At 41.9% G+C, this 19,694-nt stretch overlaps 1 protein-coding gene across 1 annotated transcript in view; it reads left to right on the top strand.

The window, feature by feature from the left end:
- LOC138467086 (vomeronasal type-2 receptor 1-like) overlaps positions 1 to 19,694 on the top strand; it is a 64,083-nt gene that overhangs the window by 23,094 nt on the left and 21,295 nt on the right. Inside the window, exons 4-6 of the mRNA XM_069607237.1 lie at positions 427 to 718; positions 7,293 to 8,123; positions 18,918 to 19,145. Of these exons, the coding sequence (XP_069463338.1) occupies positions 427 to 718; positions 7,293 to 8,123; positions 18,918 to 19,145 (1,351 nt within the window). The remainder of the gene's footprint in view (positions 1 to 426; positions 719 to 7,292; positions 8,124 to 18,917; positions 19,146 to 19,694) is intronic.

The raw sequence follows: 19,694 nt of genomic DNA, 5'->3' as shown, positions 1-19,694 counted from the left end.
CGCCATATGGGGAAAAACAAGTTCATATTCCCTCTTTCAAGAGATGCCGCATGTCAGCGTTGAGGTGCATTGCATTGGGAGAATGGCTTGTCAATCCAGAACAGACATAGCAACAGATGGTGCCGGTCAGGAATGAGGTGGAGTATTATCAGAACAACGCGAATGGTCCTTACAGAAGCAATGGTGTCTACTCTGGGAAAAGAGATAGGCACACCAATAGCTCTTCTTCTTAGCATCCAGCATGCCTTGATTTTAAAAATAAGAAGTACAAACACACATTTAAACATGTGTATTATATTTTCTTACTATGAAATGAAGACAATCTAAAAGTACTACTGTAGCTATAACAGTGCATTTAATCAACAGTCAAGCACCATTTTCCTTCTGTTTTGATATCTGATTGGTTACCTGTCTTGTATATTTTAGATTCAGTGTCCAGAACTACCAGTGGCTCCGAGCCATGACATTCGCCATCCAGGAGATCAACCAAGCTCCCAACCTTCTGCCCAACATCACTCTGGGATTTTGGATCTATGACTCTTGCACAATGCGCCAGCGGGCACTGCAGGGCACCCTTTGGATGCTTTCTGGGCAGCAGGAACCTGTCCCCAACTATCAATGCCGCCAGAAACCACCTCTAGCGGGAATCGTGGGTGATGCAGGGTCGTCCAATTCCTTGCTGATGGCACGTCTCCTTGGTCTGTACCGAGTGCCTCAGGTGAGGATGTGCAGTGAAAATAGCAAGGGGGAAAGGGATCTTTACCAAACTTATATCCCCATGGGAACCTTTATATCAGAATAATGATAGTTACATGTTCAAGACAATGTGCATTCATTTGCTAGAAATATTGTCGGTGTGACATCAAATACACATTTAAGTGATGCAATAATTAAAACATTTGTAAAAATACTAATCAAAGAAAGACTATTAACGATGTTGGGTTATCTAAGATAAGACATTGTAACATTTTAATGGAATCTAAATATTGATCCAATACCATATTAAAAAGGTTATCTTTGTTCAGTCCAAATTGCCTACACACATTCTCACAACAAGAAAAAACATGAAATGCCTACAGCATATCATTGCCAGCATGAAACAACCCTGCAAGAATATAGTGTACTTTTGCCCATAGTAATGGTGTTGAGATCAAACCGGGGTTGAATAGGCATGAACCATAGAGGTGGGTGCGAGGTGGTCAACACATGTGTGTGAAGACATGTCAGGAATGTGAGAGCCCCTGTACCGAGGATGAACACGTAATTAATGCCCTATTCTGTGAGAAGGTGCCCAATCAGGAGGTGGGGAGTGGGTGAATGTAGGCAGAAGGTAGTGTGGGCAGTCTTTTTTTCAAGTGAATGTTCGAGTGAGTGAATGCATGTGTACAAATGAGCAAATTAATAAAAGGTGATATTGTGTGTGTGTGTGTGTGTGTGTGTGTGGCTGTGTGTGTGCAATGGCATTATATTGGCACTCTGGGCAAAGCCAGCGTGATGAGTGTTCTTATGTTGGTGCATCCAGTATAGAGAGTTGTCCTTACAGTGAAAATACATGTTTACTGGCATTATGGGCAAAGCCAACTTTACACAAATTTCCATACTGGCGTATATGGGTGCAACGTATATGGACATCGTGTCTTACAGTGTCATGGTATTTGTTGTTGGCATTATGGAGAAAGCCAATGAGTGTTCCTACATGGTCATCCTGAACTTCATTGTTGCATTCAGTATGGACATGTTTTCTTACATTGGCCTGGGTGTTCTTACAGGGCCCTACCGGGCTACATTTGTGCAGATAATGACTTCTTGCAGTGGCGTTGCATTATTTACTGCACTTATGGGCCTATCCAACAAGAGTGCATTCCTATGGGAGGATACTACATGGCCTATATTGACAGAGTGGGCATGTGCATGTTTACTTATAATATTATTAGTGATTTTATGGGCAAAGAAAACATGAGTATGTTCTAATCGGGGATACTTGCTTATTTTGGTACAGCCAGCATGGGCACTTTTGGCCACAGCCAGCATGAAAAGGTTTCTATAAAATGAAAGCATAATGTCATATATTGTGTCCAAAAACATCTTTAAAAATGCACTGGAAAATGCTCCTTTAGTTGGGGAATAGACTCCAATTCGTTTTTTCCATGTTTTGTCCTATACAAGTGAGTGTAAATTGTGGAGATTTGTACACATTTTTTTCACTGAAGGTATAATGGTAAATGCACCATTTTAAACCATTATTTAAAAAATGTTCACGGGGGAAACCACCCCAAAACTGGCAGTTGTGCCATACTCGCTATATTGACGTGCAGTCAGAATAAGGAGTACCGTATGCTGGTGACCCTGTATGAATTGATCTGTCCTAGGCGTACCTGACGAGTAGAATGCAGTCTCTGTCAGTGCTCCTCTGCAAGCTGAGCACGAACACGGCCAAACAAGGAAGCCCCTGTCACCAGCATACGCTGCCCCTTATTCTGACTACACGTCATGTCTCTTTGTGTTTACCATAGAGCGGCAGGATCATTCTCACTGCCATCCATTGATTGTTCACAGCAAGTACTTCGTATTGCTACATCTCCTGATTAGCACAAGGCTTCACACTTTTCAGCCAAAGCCCATACACTCTCCTACCTTCTCAACTCTGATTCTATTTAGATTTGTCTCTTACACATTTTCTTACTATTTCCTTTCCGGCACTCCACCAATAACTGAAACTATCTACGCATGGTATGTTACCCCTTTTCTTCACGATTTTGGCTAATGATGCATTAACTTATGTATTGATTGTAATGCAATTTCTTCACTATGCAATAGAATGGCCCTGATGAAGGAAATCATTCTCCGAAATGCATTGGCATATTTAGTCTGTTTTTTAAGGATGTGTTGGCTGCTTCCTCACTAAGAAGTTATTAGTGAGCATTTATTTTCAGATTGGATTTTTGTTTATAAATCATTTATTTAACAAATAAGGCACAGACTCATTATTTGAGGGTTTGTGCCCATTTGGATACCTTATCTACATATTTAATGATTATCTACATATTTAATGATAACACAAGCGATTTACAGACATTTTTTGAAAGTCAATATCCCAGGTTGGGACTAACAGAGAGCGACTGTGTGGCTAGGTTATTTTACCCATCCTTCTGCTTCACATGTGCATAGATGTGCACCTGTTGAGACCCCGAGGAGAGTTAGGAGAAGGTGCTGTTGAGAATGAGTCTATTGAAGTGAATCGAGAAAGCAATTAAAAACTCAACACTGTGTTTGAATGTCAAAGTCTGGTTCCCCCAGACATCATTCCTTCCCTAAGAACTCTCCAGCCCAATAGTAAAACAAAAGATGTTCTTCCTGCATTAGCAGCTAGCAGAGATGCAGTAATCAGTGCCTTCCACATTACTCGCTTTGCATATCTGTTCTCATAGAGTCAGGCGGTTCTCTGTCCATTGAATATAATAGATTCCAAACAAGCTATGAAACAGAAACAACTCCTGATGCACAAATGGTATCACCCCAGAGCAGTCTTGCCATTGCTTTCCAAAATACTGCATGATGTGTTTTATATCTTCAGGAATTTGGGGGCATGGAGAACATTCTCAACACATTTAATCACGTTTTTGCCCTAATCAGGGTACAGGAGCTAGCTTGGTGAAAGAAAGGGACTATATATTGGTCTGGGTTGATATGGATGCCATTTCCCTGTTTATGATGCGTGGTGTTCCTGCTGCATTTGTTATCGTGGACCACAAACTACTTCTGTGCCACCTGACCCCTGTGCCATGATTTTGGTCTTGCCTCGCTGATCGAGGGCCAAAACAGAAACGTTTAACATCTATATATGTCTCATAAATAACATTCTAGAAGATTGATGTCTGCACTGATATGGGAATTACACCCATATTTATATCTTTGTCAGTGGATCCCAGAATAAGATTTCCATATCATCGGAATGTTTCTTGGAGGTCAGATAATGCATTACGTTCAGTGGACAGATCATCAAAAACTAAAGTCATGGTATTTGGCCAAGGGCCATTTTCGGAAGATTCACGACTTTGATCTGACAACGCCCAGGCTGTTTGGAGCATTATATCCTACACATCGGGGTGTACAGTTAGGTATGATCCTGGATGAAGATTTAGCTATGAAGTGACGGATCGGGGTTCTGCTGAAATGCTTTTTTTTAAAGATATTTGCAGCTCCACCTCAATCTCCCATTCCTTCTTAAATAAGGACTCTGCCACAGATCCAGGGACATTGTCAACACGAATTGTGATTATGGTAATGCTTATATGATCACTAACCTATTAGGTGCAGTGGCTGCAGGGGATTCAAAGTGCAGTGCTTCACCCGGTTCTTCATTCTAGCAATCCTGCAGTGACCACTGGTTCACCAACAAGTTAATTTGATGATACTTACCCTTAGATTTATTTATGGTTTTGCCTCATTTTACCTTACCAGCAAGATTCATTTTCATGCCCCCTGGCACTTTCTTAGCTCGGCATGTCGATAGCTGTAGATTATGAATCAATGCTTAGCTCTAGAGGTGATTGCCAATTTTCAGGGTGAGAAGCCTGCATTTGGAATGTGCCCCTGTGACGCATTGCCATCTGGCAAGGGGGTAGAAGCCATGACTTATTTTATTTCTTACAGTGATGTGGCTAATTCCATCTCAGAAAGGGTTCTGCTGCCCAGATCTCTCTTTTCATCACCTCTATGCCAGAAGCCTACTGTTCCCCTGTGCCCTGCTCTATCAATTTCCTGATCTGCAGTGCCTGCTCTCCACTGGTGTCAGAGCAGATTCAGGGGTCACTGGTGCCCATTTGGCAGTGGCGTGACAGCCAATTCACCACAATACAGATATCACATTAAAAGGGCTTAACTGCACCTAAATCGCACTCAACTCATAGGAAATCCTGCAACCATTTCCACTTTGCCCCTGTCTCCATCAAGGAAGTAACTGAAATAAGTTCTTCCCTCAAACCTTCAAGATGCCTCGGAGACACCTGTCCAGCAGTGATCATTAAAGAGGAGGTCAAAGATTTGGCTCCTTTCATCACTTCATTCATAAACTCCTCTTGACTAATGCTCCATTCCCACCAACTTTAAAGATGCATCATTGAATTTCAATAGTAACCACTGCCGAAATCCAATGGTGTAAGGTGCACCGTATGTTTATCTTTATCAGCAGTGACTTGATACCCCACAGCCCCACATCACTTTATTCATATGAATAAGGATCTAACAAACTCAAATAAAGATATGAATGGCATGCAAGCATGAGGCACCCACTTCTTGCACCCCTGCCTACCTAGTTGCAATACGTTGTGGTTCAGTTGGATAGAACCACTCCCAGAGCCAGGCCATCGGTAGACCTGAGATGAAAACAACATGAATAGAAAAAACAAAAACAGGAAACATGCCTTCTCTTGGTATACCTCTGTCAACTGGAACACCATCTTGGTGTCGGCCCAGACCATGCCAACACTCTTGTGGTTCAGGAAGGAACTCTACGACTTAATCTTCTGCTAATACCTAGGTGCTCCTAAGCTTTTTGTGGTCCCACATCCTACCCATCAACATGTCCAAAACATCCTATCCTACATACCCTAGGCTCCCAACTTACCTCATAGGTTACCTTGGATGACATATACAGTGATTGTTTGTTTTGTAGCTAGGTTTGCACTAAATGAATACACAACTACAAACACAAGTTTGTTAATCTTTGACAAAAGGACTTCTCTTCTGCAGGCGTACAAGGATGAGTAGTAGCTAAATTACCTACTCAGCTCTCACAGTTCTACAACACAAGAGTGACCCTCATCATAAAGTTTAAAAAAGTTGCAGTTAAGAGACATACTGACTCTGCCATTTTGTAATTATGTATATGATTTAATGTATTATTTAAACCCACCATTGAACAGCTAACTAAAAAAAACACTATAAAACCCCACCTCATGCGTAAAAAAGATGCAGCACTCTGGTAATGAAAGCAGGGAAGAAAAAGCAAAAATCAACCACCATGAATTTAAAAGGATATCTCTCTCAGTGGAAACATTGAAAAGTCAACTAGCCATTCTCTAGGGACCAAAGATGGAACAGACCGACTGTTATGTCAATAGTACCTTTCTGCTGTTCTTAGCCAGTTTGAGTTCATCGAACCAGGCTCAAACTGATGTGTGAGCAGGCTGAACCAAGTTCGGGTGCAGCAAGTCATGTTGGTCAAAGTGGCATGCTGGCATCAAGTCAGTTTGAATGCAGAATCTCAGTGCAGTGCAAAGGCAGAATTCAAGAGAAACAGATCTGAGTGCTCACCAAGATCCGCTCAGGGTTGAGCCAGTTGGATACATGAGGTAATTACTGTTTAGGGTCAGGGAGTGATGCTCCAGTGGTTCAAGTGAAGTCCAATGAAGGTTCAAAGCTGTCTTCTAAATTTTCCTATATGCAGTTTTAACGAAGCAGAGATTCAAGGTCAAGCTATTTGAGTCATTCGATACCTATTGCTTAGGGTCAGCAAGTAAGACTCCAATGGTTTGAGTTGAGGTAGAGCGATGAGCAAGTGATGGGTTTCTGCGAAGGATGGGGCTGCATTGTGCTGGCTAGAAGTTGGAAGCACAGTGGTTCGAATGGCAGCACCAGTGGGTCCTTTGGTTTGCATACAGTTAATCCAGTTTGAATGCAGTTTCAGATATATGTTACCAGAACTCATCAAAACGAGGCAGAGCTACTCAATGTGACACCCTTCAATATGGCAGAGCCAGGCTGTCTGATCGGAAATGCACAAAACCCTTTCACAGCTATGCTCAAAGTGCTGGCACAAGTATGATATAAATTTGATGCGGCTTTAGTAAGTGTGAGAGATTCACTCAGGTACGATTACAACAGATATCATGATAGCAGCTCTTATAAGTATGTGCTTTGGGAACAGAGGCGCATATCTTAAATGCAGCCTTTTCGCTGAGGTGACTTGGCTGTCACTGTAGCTGCCAAGAGGTCACCTGTGACCCCTGAACCTGCTCTGTGCCACTGTGCTGTAAAATATGATAGTGATTCAGCCATACATTATACTTTTGTAATGGACATTGCTGAAAATGGGGATTGGTCGGCAGACCGCGTTTTCTGAGAAAGAATTACCCACATCATTTTATTATTACATTTTCTTTTAGGAAATGTGCAATAGCCCTTGTGTAGCCCTCAAATGATGTAAGAGAATCACAGCATAGGCTTTTGGCTCAAGATCACATAGTTGGCTAGCAATGAAAGAAATCTGTTTTTTCCCATTTTTTAAACAGGTCAGTTATTTTTCAACTAGTCCGCTGCTGAGTGACAGGCACCAGTTCCCCTCCTTTTTCCGGACTATCCCCAGCGATGACTTCCAGTCCCGAGGTTTAGCCAAATTGATATTGCATTTTGGATGGACCTGGGTGGGTCTCCTGGCTGATGACAACGACTATGGGCAACTAGGCATCCAGGCCATTAAACTGGAGCTGCTGAAGTCTGGAGCATGCATTGCCTTCTCAGAGAACATCATCCTCAGCCAAGCAGATCGGAATGCCTTCCACATCGTACAAGTCATCATCAACACTACCGCCAATGCTATTGTCATCTTCTCCCTTGATGCAGGGCTTGTTCCTCTACTGGATGAGTTAGTGCAGCAGAATGTTACTGGGAAGATGTGGATCGCCAGTGAGGCCTGGTCAACATCTGTCCTGTTCTCTATGGAGAAGTACATGCACCTCCTTGAAGGCACTGTTGGCTTTGCAGTTCACCATGGAGAGATTCCTGGCTTCCAAGAGTATTTCACTAGCATCAATCCAGCAAAATCTCCAGATGACATATTTATCAGAGAATTATGGGAAGATGTTTTCAGGTGTCAATGGATGGGCCGAGCATCATCTGACGTCTCCCTCTGGCAAAACAAAACTAAACTGTGCACAGACATGGAGACGCTCAACAGGCTTCTAAGTTTGTATGATGAAACCAATTTAAGGATCAGCTACAACACTTACAGTGCAGTGAATGCCTTTGCATTGGCTTTACACAATCTAAGTTCTTGCAAGCCAGGCAGTGGCCCTTTCCATCAGTGGACCTGTGCAGACATTCAATATTTAAAACCATGGCAGGTGAGAATTTCAACCTCGAAATGTGCATATTTTTAAACTTACTCAACATGCGATTTGTCTGTAATGTTCGCTCTGTAAGGCAAAATTTCAGATATACTCCCTATATATATATCATATAGATATATGGATGAGTGGCAGGAGAGGTGGGTGAGTGGGGTGAAGGGCAGGTGGATGTTTGGTGTCTGAGGGAAAGTGTCGGTGAAGGTGGACGCGGGAAGTCTGGAATGGAGGAGGGGGGAGGAGGTGATGCTGAATCGGTTGAGGATAGGGCATGTGGGGCTGAATGACTGTCTGCATCGAGTGGGGAAGCGTGAGTCGAGGGACTGTGCAGTGTGTGGGGTGCCTGAGACTGTGGGACATTTTTTGCTTAGATGTGAGAGACATGTTGTGGAGAGAGAATTGATGAGGGTTCGGTTGTCTGCGCTGGGTGTGGTTGAGATGAGTGGGAAGGCTTTGCTGGGAGGTGACGGGGTGAGAGGCAGGAGGAGGAGCAGTGTGTTGTTGGATTTTGTGAGACAGACGGGGCGGTGGGAGGAGTTGTGCGTTTATGTGGGCTATGTGTTGATTGGTGCACATCATCCTATTGGATGGGGAAGCGCCTGCATGGGTCCGCCCACGCATTCGGTAATTTAGAAGAAGAAGAAAATATACTCCCACAGTCATAATATATCACTAACACATTGTACACGCACAAGGCGATGGAGTTGGCCTTTCTTTCCTAAACATGCATGTTTTGCAGTCCTGGACACCTTCTTATTATCTTTTTTTGCATTTATGAAGTTGTTTTAACGTAATTTATTTTTATTTTATTTTATATTTTATTTTTACATTTGTGTAATGCCCAGATCTATGGGTATCACAGTGTTTGTACATGAGGAGAAGACACACAATCAGACATAGTACATTCAAAGTCAATTATTAGATCATGATGTGCAAAGTAGCTCCAGGGTGAAGTTAGTTGTACTTATTAAACAACAAAGTTTTCACAAGTCTCTTGAATGCCTGGGTTGGAAGGTTTGTTTCTTAGGTGCTCAGGAAGTGAGTTCCAAAGATAAGGGGCAGTGCTACTGAAGCTCACCCCACCGGCTCTGCCCCGTTTTAAACGAGGGACCATCAGGGTTATATGGTTAGAGGATCGGAGGGATCGACAGTGGTGTTTTCCTGCAATGCGAGAGTTCAGGTATTGGGGTGCTTTGTTGTAGATGCAGCGGTGTGCAATGGATAATGTGTTAAAGTAAATCTGTGCTTTTTTCAGTAGTCAGTGGAATTGCAGACTTGTGGATAGATTTACAGAGGCCTAAGGCCTTGCGCGAGGCTTTGTTTTGTAGTAGCTGTAGCTTAGTTTATATAAATTTAGCATTTGCTAAACTCAGAATTGGCAGCTGTGAAACTGATGTGAGCTGACTTCGGTAAAAGAAGCATAGCCCCCCCCTGTGAGACTCTAACACTTGTGACAAGTGACTCAAAGTCTTTACACCAGCGCTGTACTGACAAAAGTGACCCACACACGCGAACATGTTCAATATAAACCTACAACACAATAAAACAGAAAAAGCAAGATAAGCAAATAAAGAACTTGTCATTGTAGAGTTGCAGAAACATTAACCCTTCTCAGATTTATTGTTCAGCATGTTCTGAAATTCCTAATCACAATCTCCCTGCAAAGATGCACATTTTTTGTCTCAATTGCACGTATAGTAATTTGCCTGAGTGCACATTTTACGCATATTACTCCAACGCAGCACCTCATTTACTTGAAGCCAGAATATGTTTCCTTCTTCATCATGTAATGGAGATTAGGAGTAAAGCATGGAGTACTTAATGTGTGGGGTGTTTGCCAGGGCTCAGCCCCGGCACTTATTTCTGAGCCCCAGCACTTATTTTCTCAGACTCACATTGATTATGAAGTAATGATAGCCAGAGCATCCATCGGCCCCAATGGGCAGGTGCAAGCTGTAGTTTATGCCCAAATGGGTCGACGCAGTAGGGAGCAGCCGTGGGATGTGGCAGCAATGTGGGGAACTGCCTGCCTGTAGTGTCACAAGCGTACTGCAAAATATTTGGGCCCTGCCACTTATTTTCTTACAAATTAAGCACCGAATATATGTTGATTCCAATAAACTACACCTTGAACCATATTTGTGCGATCCTGTTTCCGTCCTATTTTCCGAATGTGTTTATTAGACTTGTGAAACGACAACACCATTGGGGATCATATGCCACTGACACTTCATGCAGATCGTTTAACTGGACTCTCCAATTATTCTAAAAATGTTTACCTCAACACACTTAACGCTCTATCCTATCATCACTTCATCTTGTTGGCCTCATTCTTTTAAGCTGAATGCTCACTGAATTGCTACACCCTCTTGTCACTGCCTTTACTCTGCTGTTGAAACCTGGATATGGTGCTGGTTCTCAATCTAAATCCATGAAAACTAAAGTGCTGTTTTTTTCCAGAACCCTCTTAAGTATTGCCCCCAAACCCAATGTCTTGTCCCATTCATCGATCTTCTCAACCTTGTCTGCCACTAATTCCATCTATCGCATACACCCCGATATCTCTCATATGGGAAAATGCAGAGGATATTGGAAAGCTCATTGAAACTAACCTTCCAAAGGTTTCAGTGCTTTGCCCTTATGATCAGCATCTTTGAAACATCCTTAAAACCACTAGTGTGATTAACAATTTAACAATACAGCTTGGATATGCCCTCTTCATACATCCGGTGCATCCTAGCAGCATCCAGTAGAGAAAGTGTCTGGTGGGAATCTGGCCTGAACAGCCCACTTGATATGTCCCCCATGTAATATTTTGCCTAACAAGGCCACCTGGCCGGTCTGGCAATTGTTGTCATATGTTAACCTAGCACGCCATCCACCTCTAAATGGCTGTCTCATCCAACTAGGAACTCTGACCCCCAGCAACATTGTCACAATCCCAACCACCCAGCACGATTACAATCTCCTAAAAACCTAAAACCACTAACTCACCTATCATATTCATTTTTTTATTTTTTATCAGCATGACATTGGAGATCATGAATTGATTGAACTGGATTTTCTTGGAATTGTCAGCCAGTCAAATAAGCTCAGTTAATACAGTACGGCTGTCCCATCAACTGACATAAGCTTCTCTGGTTTCCGCTTCTATATCCCGTAAATGCATTTAATGTAATTGTATTTGTCTTGTATCGACATTACTATTATTAGGCATACAAAACAGAAACATTTGCAAAATGGCTTCTTCAAGTGCCCTTATCACATACTTCAGGAGCATGGGTCGCATATACAATCTTCTGTATTGTAAATACGGTGGACAGGATAATAGAAAGCGGTCTTCAGATTCGACGCTGATTTTACTATACAGACACTGAGTAGTTATGCAATCGGCACAATACCGAATCTTAGCTTGATGTAAATGGAGCACATTAATTAAGGATGCATAGTATCCAATCACGCCTCATAACTCCCGGTATAAACTCAACAGTCTACAGGGTGAGATTTTGGCTAACAAGTCTGAAGCACACTTATCTTGAAACACTTTCTTAATTCGCGATTGACCAAAGATCCATGCACCCTATTGGCTGTAAAATATTCCTGAAATGGGCAATACAGGGCAAGGGTTACCCCACTCCTGGCCCAGGATATCAGGTAAGGCATCCCAGGATTTCCTCACTCCGGGCACAGTCCTCAGCTTTACCCAATACAGTCGGGTCTAAGTGTCACAATGTGAACAAGATATGGCAAGCTAAGCTCTTCATGTATTAACATTGTTAATGTACTATTGGGCAACCAATCTCAAAACATTTTTAAAAAAAAATCTTTTTTCGACACTCCATTTTTTGCACAATTGGAGTGGCACCGCATCGCTGCCCAACAGAGCACGGTGTGGCGACCTTGTAATTCATAGGGCCTCATTACGACCCAGGCGGTAAGTTACCGCCTGGGTCGTACCTTTACCACCATGGCGTAAACTACGTTTACGCCATGGTGGTTGGCGGACTTACCGCCCCATTCCGAGGTTGGCGGGCCGGTAAGTCCCCAATCCCCATTTACCCTTCCCCATTCCCATTTTTGCCCCATAGGGCATAATGGGAGTGGGGAAGACGTTAATTACGCCACCGTAAATTACGGTGGCGTAATTAACATCAAGGTCCCTTAGCGCCATGGATTTTAACACCTGTGGTGTTAAAACCTCCATGGCGCTAAGGGACCTCGGAATCAGGCGGTAAGGGTCGGCGCTGTTTACGCCGCCTAAACCCCTTACCGCCTGAGTCGTAATGAGGCCCATAGGCTTTAGTGACGGTCTCACCGCCCCATATGCATGTTTGTCAGTCACATTAGCTAAAGCTCCACATTACCTAGAAAGTAAGACGCCAGCTTTATGTAACTGGCAATACCACATGCCAGCACATGAACATAATAATAATAATATAATTTGGCATTTATATAGCGCTACGAACCCTCGGGTATCTGAGCGCTGCTTATTATTACCCACGGTGTGTGGTGCTCATTTATCGGCCCCGCCGGGATTAGCAGGCTCTGCACGGATGTCGAAGCGAGTGCTCTACTCGCTGTGCCACTTGACCGGCACATCTTATTGATAAGTGGTCAAATGTCTTCACCAGCTCAATGCCACAGTTGTCTGCTACTGAAAGGCAAGTGCACAGCTTCTTGTTTGTGTGTGAACACCAAATATCTTGTGTTATCATTGCATATGCGCCCGGGACCTCTGGGTGAGTGGCACGTTAGAAAAATGTAAATAAATTAATTAATACAAATAAATATGTCCAGACACTTATCAGAACTGATCTCTTCAAATAAATCAAACTGTTTCCTAAGGCGGGCAGGAGGGTGTTAGCGATATCGCTGCATCTGCATATCACAGCAGTGGTTATTTTTCTAGAGCCATGGTTGCTGCATTTGTCAGAACTGTCAGAATGTTGTCAATTATCCTATGTATACACAAAACAAAAATATAGGAAAACAATATTGTGGCAAGTGTGCAGCCCGGTTGTACACCTTGTTGTACCTTATAGGGTGATGTGGTTGCCCCCAGTTAGCCCCACCTCACCACTGCTCTATTGCCATTATGCAGCTGCAGTGTGGGTGACAATAAGACATGTGGAATTCCCCGTTTATTATGTGTCCCAGCGTTTAATACGAGTCACACCATGAAAGGCCATGCAAAGATTTATGAACAATACGTGTAGGATCATTGTGCTCAGGGTAAAATACGTGCCAATCAAGCGAATTCTCCTGCACCCAGATCTACAATCGCCCCAGTGTAGCTTGTGCAAAAATGCGCCCTGCTGCATCCAGTAAGGATAATGGGCGATCATGTGTTGGCTGCTCATGACGCCCCATGTTATAAAGTGTGATGACTTCCGCCAATGTCCATGATGTTGTAACTTTGTTAGTTGCCTTTATGTCATTAAAGAGCTGTACAAAGTAATGGGGCCAGCTTTCCTGCTCAGGTTTAAATAGATCAGCCGTGATATTGACTGGACCCGCGGCTTTCTTATTTTACGAAGTAAGCCTCACCAGTGTAAATACCATTGGGGCATGACAAGGCAGATCGGCAATGTGTGGACTCAGTACATTCCCTTCTCTCACAATATCTCTGACTGAAATTATCATACCATGACTTCTCAGTAATATTCCCCTGAAGAATTCCATCCTCTGCCAGGGGTGCTGTAGACATAGACATAAGCTTCCAAAATGTAACCTGCTTTTTATCCAGAATGGCCTCCAAAATAGCCTCCCAAAGTAATAAACGTCTGCTTATATTTGGATCTGACTAAACAGAGGTCACCTCTCCCCACAGTCTCCACATTTTTGTGTACTATAGAAGTTCTTGTTTCAGCAATGTACACTTCATATAGTACTGAAGAACTCTTTTGAGTGCTACGTACTTGCCTGTCTAATATGGGTTTGTAAACATGGGCACAAAGATGTTCACAATGTCCTGGAACAGTTTCAGTACTGCATATTTATTTATTTATTTTATTTCTGTTATGCGCCACATGTTCATAGTCCCCAAGGTGCACAAACAACAGGGACAATGAGAAAGAAACAAAACATACAGTCTGGGGGATTGTGACACATAATTTGATTCACTCAAATTGCCCAGAGGCAAGTCTACCACTTAAGAAATCTGCAACTCTTTTCCATCAGCATCTCGGTGGATTAATGGTCCAGTGACTGATCGATGACTGAAGGATTTGCTGGATGCTAGTTATTTTCTTATCCATCAAATGTATGGGTGGGCGGTGTTTGGAAAGGCACTGGAGCCAAACCTGCCTTCACCCTCTGATACCAAGTGTACTTCCTATTCATTTGTCCTTTCTCTCTCTCTCCCTTGAGCTGTGTAGATTTCAAAGAAGCCCTGTCCACGTTGGTTCAGGATCTTCTACACCATCCTCTTGCAGCTCAGTGAACATTCCCAGGAATCTCCTATTTCCAAGTTCTTTGAGAGATTGTATTTGCTTTGGGATATACATCCTCCTCTCCCTATAGGAATCCCCCTATTATTCAGATCTGCTTATCATGTTTATCTGACACTTAGCCTAAACATTCTGCAACAACTTTGAAGTCCTCCCTAAACCTTCATAGAATGAAAAGGTTATTTAACAGTCAGGCCAAGCCGTCCCTGCAATTAGTTGGTAGACCTCAGTCACATAAGATAACAGGATACTGACTGTTCTCTTCCATTGCTGGAAACATAACTATGCATTAACGAGTGCTTGTATACATGTGTAGTGATCAAATATGCAGCCACGAGCCTTCTTAAATTGTTCATTGGAATGCAAAATAGTCTCCTCGTGTTTGCCTAAGAGTCACTGCCCAGGAATATAATCACCAGAAAGACATAAAACAAGAAAAGTCACCTTACAACGATCACCTGTTAATGGTTTGCACGTAGAAAAAGCTTTACCAGCATGACAAAAGTTTGATATGTTTTGGGATTTGCCAAGTACCCCTAAGGGTGATTGGGACAGGATCTGACTATTCAACAGGCATTGATGCAACACTTCGTAAGGCATTCTCCTAAATCAGACTAAGGCAAAGTTTTCCTTGGGCCTAACTTTGCTCTGATATTGACTGGGTTATACAATATACTAGAAAACAAAATCAGATCAATAGATTCACTATGAGCTGTTTTTGTTCATGTAAATGTGTGTTCATTGTGTGTGGGAGAAATTATATTAGATTGAGGGGCTTTGACGTCTGGCAGGGAACCAGCCAATTTGCTATTTTGTTATTTAAGAGACACAATGGACAAGACCACATCACTGCAACCTCCCCGAAAAAGTGAATCCTTTTTTTAGTTCATCCCCCTTTACACATATATGTGGGGTGGTGGGTACAGCATATAATGCATGTGGGTGGGGTTTGCGCGGTGGCTTCCGCCACTTATATATCGGATGGTTGAAATTAAATAAAAGTTGACATTTTCGGGGCTCACAGTGAAGTGGTTGCAGTAATCACATAAATCCATCTGTATTCAAGCCTCATACATTCTTAATCAGGAAACCTATCAATTTGTTGTGGTATTATTTAAGAGACAGAATTACTAAGATGCCAAGAAACTCAAAACGCAGATAATCAGCATGCAGGCCTCATATATGCTTAATCGTACGCGGTAACTAATTCTTGGAAAACAGTTAGAAAATATGATTAACTTTGTGTTGTGAGTTACAGAGCAAATATTAAGCATTTGCAATCGGCACAATCATTATTGGTAGATAGACATTCCTGAAAGTTAGTTTCTGCAATATCTGGCTTTCCAATTCTTTTGGATTATGGTTCATATGATCCATTACCATTTACTCTAATGTCTTGGCTAAGCAAAGTTGTAATGCCAAAGCTTTCAGTCACCTATACTAATCACTGCAATCCACACACCAACCAACAGTGTGGAACGCTGACAATATTGCCAGGAAAGACTTTAGTCATAGCAGAACAAAACATATTGGGAAGCCACACGCAATATCTTATACAACCATAGTGTGGGTATTCCACTTAAATCTTTCACACCCCCTTTAATTCTGTTGGTGGTTTTAATCCAGAGCAACCAAAGGGATCAGCAGTACTTGCTCTTCTGTCATGAGGTCGAGATAGCCTGAGGATGAGGCAAGTGCGGCTGCCTTTTCATTGTATTAGATGCGTAATAAACAGGGTTAAACTATTTCCTTTCCTGTTGGATTGGGGGACATGATTGAAAATATGAAACACTGATTAATTCACTGTGCTGAAGGAGAAGGCAATATCACACTTTGAGAAGTTTGTACATTGTGTTGGTTCCTAGAAAGTAACTTGTTTTGGAATTGTTGTATGAGTGGCAATAAGGTGTTTCTCACTAGTAGTATGGACATTTTTACATGATGTCATAATATGGTCATATTTGTTGAAGTATATCTATTTAAGAAGATGTTGAGCTTGAGTTTTGTAACTGAATTACTAATTATGTTTAGATGAATTGTAATTGATTAGATGACTTTGATGAATCTAACAACATTGTTCAATCTGATGAACTTGATGGAATTGAAGAACTGGATGAATTTGAGCACCATACCAAATTTGATGAACTCGTTGATTTTAATATGGATAAATAATAGCTGATTATTTTACAGTTTGTGTAATGAAATGCTAAGGATTTGTGAACTATATTATATTATTAATAAATAAACACACATTTCCTTCTCGATTTGGGGTGAGGACAGTTCATGCACATTTGGAAAAGATTTCACAAGAATTGTATTTTAAGTTCTGGTTCCCTATGAATTGAGCTACAGTATTTAACAGGCAAAACATCCTGCAATATTCTGTATTATTATGATGTTCAATATCAATGTGAAAATGCTTTGTATTTCAGTTTCTATTCCATTAAAAAGGAAGGTTTCGTTCCTACAGAAAAATAGACGCCTCAACAAAGGCTTTTTTTCCCCAAATGAATTCCCAGAGCAAAAAACTGCTTGTATCTGATACAGCTTCTTCATAGATGCACACTAGTCAGTGCTTGCGCTGCTTAGCATTTGCATACCAATTGCTTAGTTGTCTCAACCAATTGGACTGGGATGATTAACCCTTACAGTGGTTACCTCACACCTCTCTACTGTCCTCAAAGGTGGGTTGAAGAGATAAGATAAATTCTTTCCTCCAGGACACAGTCTCATGCAACTCTATTTGAAAATAGGTGCTAGGGGTGAGACCAAGACTTTTTTAGTGACCATATAGTTGGCTGCCAGGCATATCCAGTGGTAAGAAGGATTATACTGTTGCACCGAATAACAAATACTTCCAGTGTATGAAAATGCGCCTGTACATATATATTTCTCACTTTGACGCAGAATGAAACAATGTAAAGCCTTCTATTGAGTTATAAATTCAAAACTGTTGGAAGCTGTTGCTGGTTTGTTAAAATGGCTTGTCAATGATTTCTGTGGAACAGCTGAATAAAACGTGTTCGAAAACATCCTTTTTAAAAACAGGCAATGTTATGGAACTGAGTCTGGCTTTGGTAGAACATAAGTAAAGATATTAATTTGGGGTCATCTATGTAGTATGCATGGAAAGCCAGTGAAAGCCCTCCAAAGTTCTGTCGGGGTGGGGAATTCAAGTGGGGGTTCATTTACGATGGCTTATTTGTCATAAACATCAAGTTAAAAATGTGTACACATTTCTTACAAAACTGTCACTAAGCACTGATCTCTTTATGAAAACCTTCCATGATCTCTCTTTAGGATGAATTTAGTTGAGCTTATCTACCATGCTTGTCAGACCGCACGCGGTTGAAGGATCTGGGAAATGAGACTTGAACATATACCTTGAATACTGAAGAAGAAACAGACCCACAGGCATGGCCGAGAGACAATAAAAGGTTGCATGGAAAGATTACATGATATGTTGCCACATAATCCAAGCCTGTCACTTTTTGACTTTTTCCTCCTGCCCCCATGCCTGACATTAATGACTGTTCAATGGAATATGAAATAAGACACACACATTATAGCCATTAGCAAGACATTTTAATGAGGAAAAGAGATGTCTTTTTGGTTAATAAGGTATACAAAATAAACCCCATTGGCACTTTATGAAATTGTTATCTGTTAATTAAGATTCTACATCAGATTAACATGAATTATAATCTAGAATGACCTGTTTCAATTTATAAAATATGTATTTTTTTATAAACTGTAGCACAAGAATGCATACTATTGCTTACACAGTGTTCCAAGGGGTTGCTCTGGAATGAAGCATTGCCTATTTTGACAACGTATTACTTTTATAATGGTGAATTTCAAATGTCTTCCTAAATTCTTAAAAACAGAATAGAGATACTGGCAGGTGTAAGGAATTCCACCAGGATTATTATTGCTTTATTTTTTCGAATTTTAAAAATACGTGTTTTTAACCGGAAATATGTACACTGGCACATCATTGTATAGTTAGATAAAGTTGTTCTTCATTCAGGCATTCATTATCATTACTATAGATTCCCCATAAATATATCTCTTTCTGTAAAAAAAACCTCATTGTGGATTCTTCATTTCTATGTTTTGATTCATGTGTTTCTTTGTCAAGGAATTATACAATTTCTCACATCAATCCCCACGTAAGCAATGTCTGTCACTTTGGATTTGCCTAATCTTTCACACTTCTGTCCGCAGGCCGGGTGCTCTGGTATGGTGCAACAGCTGAAATACTCTAGTTACTAGCTGATGCTGTCACTTTGCAAACAAAGGAATCTCGTGTGATAAATTGTATCCCTACTTATCCTCTCCTCAGGTGTTCCACTACATTGAAAACAGCAGATTTCACACTAAAGATGCAAGAGAGATGCTTATTGATGACAACAGGAGCCCGCTAGCCCAGTACGACATCATTAACTGGCAGCGCAGCAAGCAGGGTTCCCTCAGGCTGATGAAGGTGGGCGACTATAACTCCAGGGCTCCCCCAGGGGAAACCCTCACTGTCAACGCCAGTGCCATCCAATGGCCTGAAGATAAGACAAAGGTACTGTATGAGAAGAGCATGTCTTACTGTAGCTTTAAATGCCGAGACGGGGTGCACATTTGCCCAATATCAGCTCATGGGCCCAAGCCCTGGATAGCCCAAGAGAAGCAAGGGCACTGGTGAGTGCTCAGTGATGATATTGGCCGAGTCTACCCTCCATGGAGGTACTTAAGGTATTTAATACTATTAGAACATTGGGGCTCCTTCTGGGATGCTAACATTGTTTTTTCTCAAAACAATATGGTCTGTGCCTACGACAAAAGCCTGATTTCCATAAAAGGATACTGCAACGCAAGTTTTGTATTCGGGTTGGCCTCTCTTTTCTGGAATCCCACACCTCAAGGCCCCGCATACCGATCCCGTGAACACACAGAGACAAGGGAATCTCCAAACTTCTTTATTTCCCTCTACAGCTGTGTGTGTTTCCCGGGCTCTACTTCCCCCTCTTCTTCATCCCCTTCCTCCCCTTGTCCTTGCCTCCCTCCTCTTCCCATAAGGTGGTTCTGGCCTTAAGGTGGGCTGGCTGCATCGTATGTCACACCACCCTTG

The sequence above is a fragment of the Ambystoma mexicanum genome, chromosome 1p, assembly GCF_040938575.1.
Source record: "Ambystoma mexicanum isolate Mex_15411 chromosome 1p, UKY_AmexF1_1, whole genome shotgun sequence".
Taxonomy (NCBI): Eukaryota; Metazoa; Chordata; class Amphibia; order Caudata; family Ambystomatidae; genus Ambystoma; species Ambystoma mexicanum.
The sequence above is the reverse complement of the archived record's forward strand: the minus strand, read 5'-3'. Positions and strand labels throughout refer to the sequence as shown.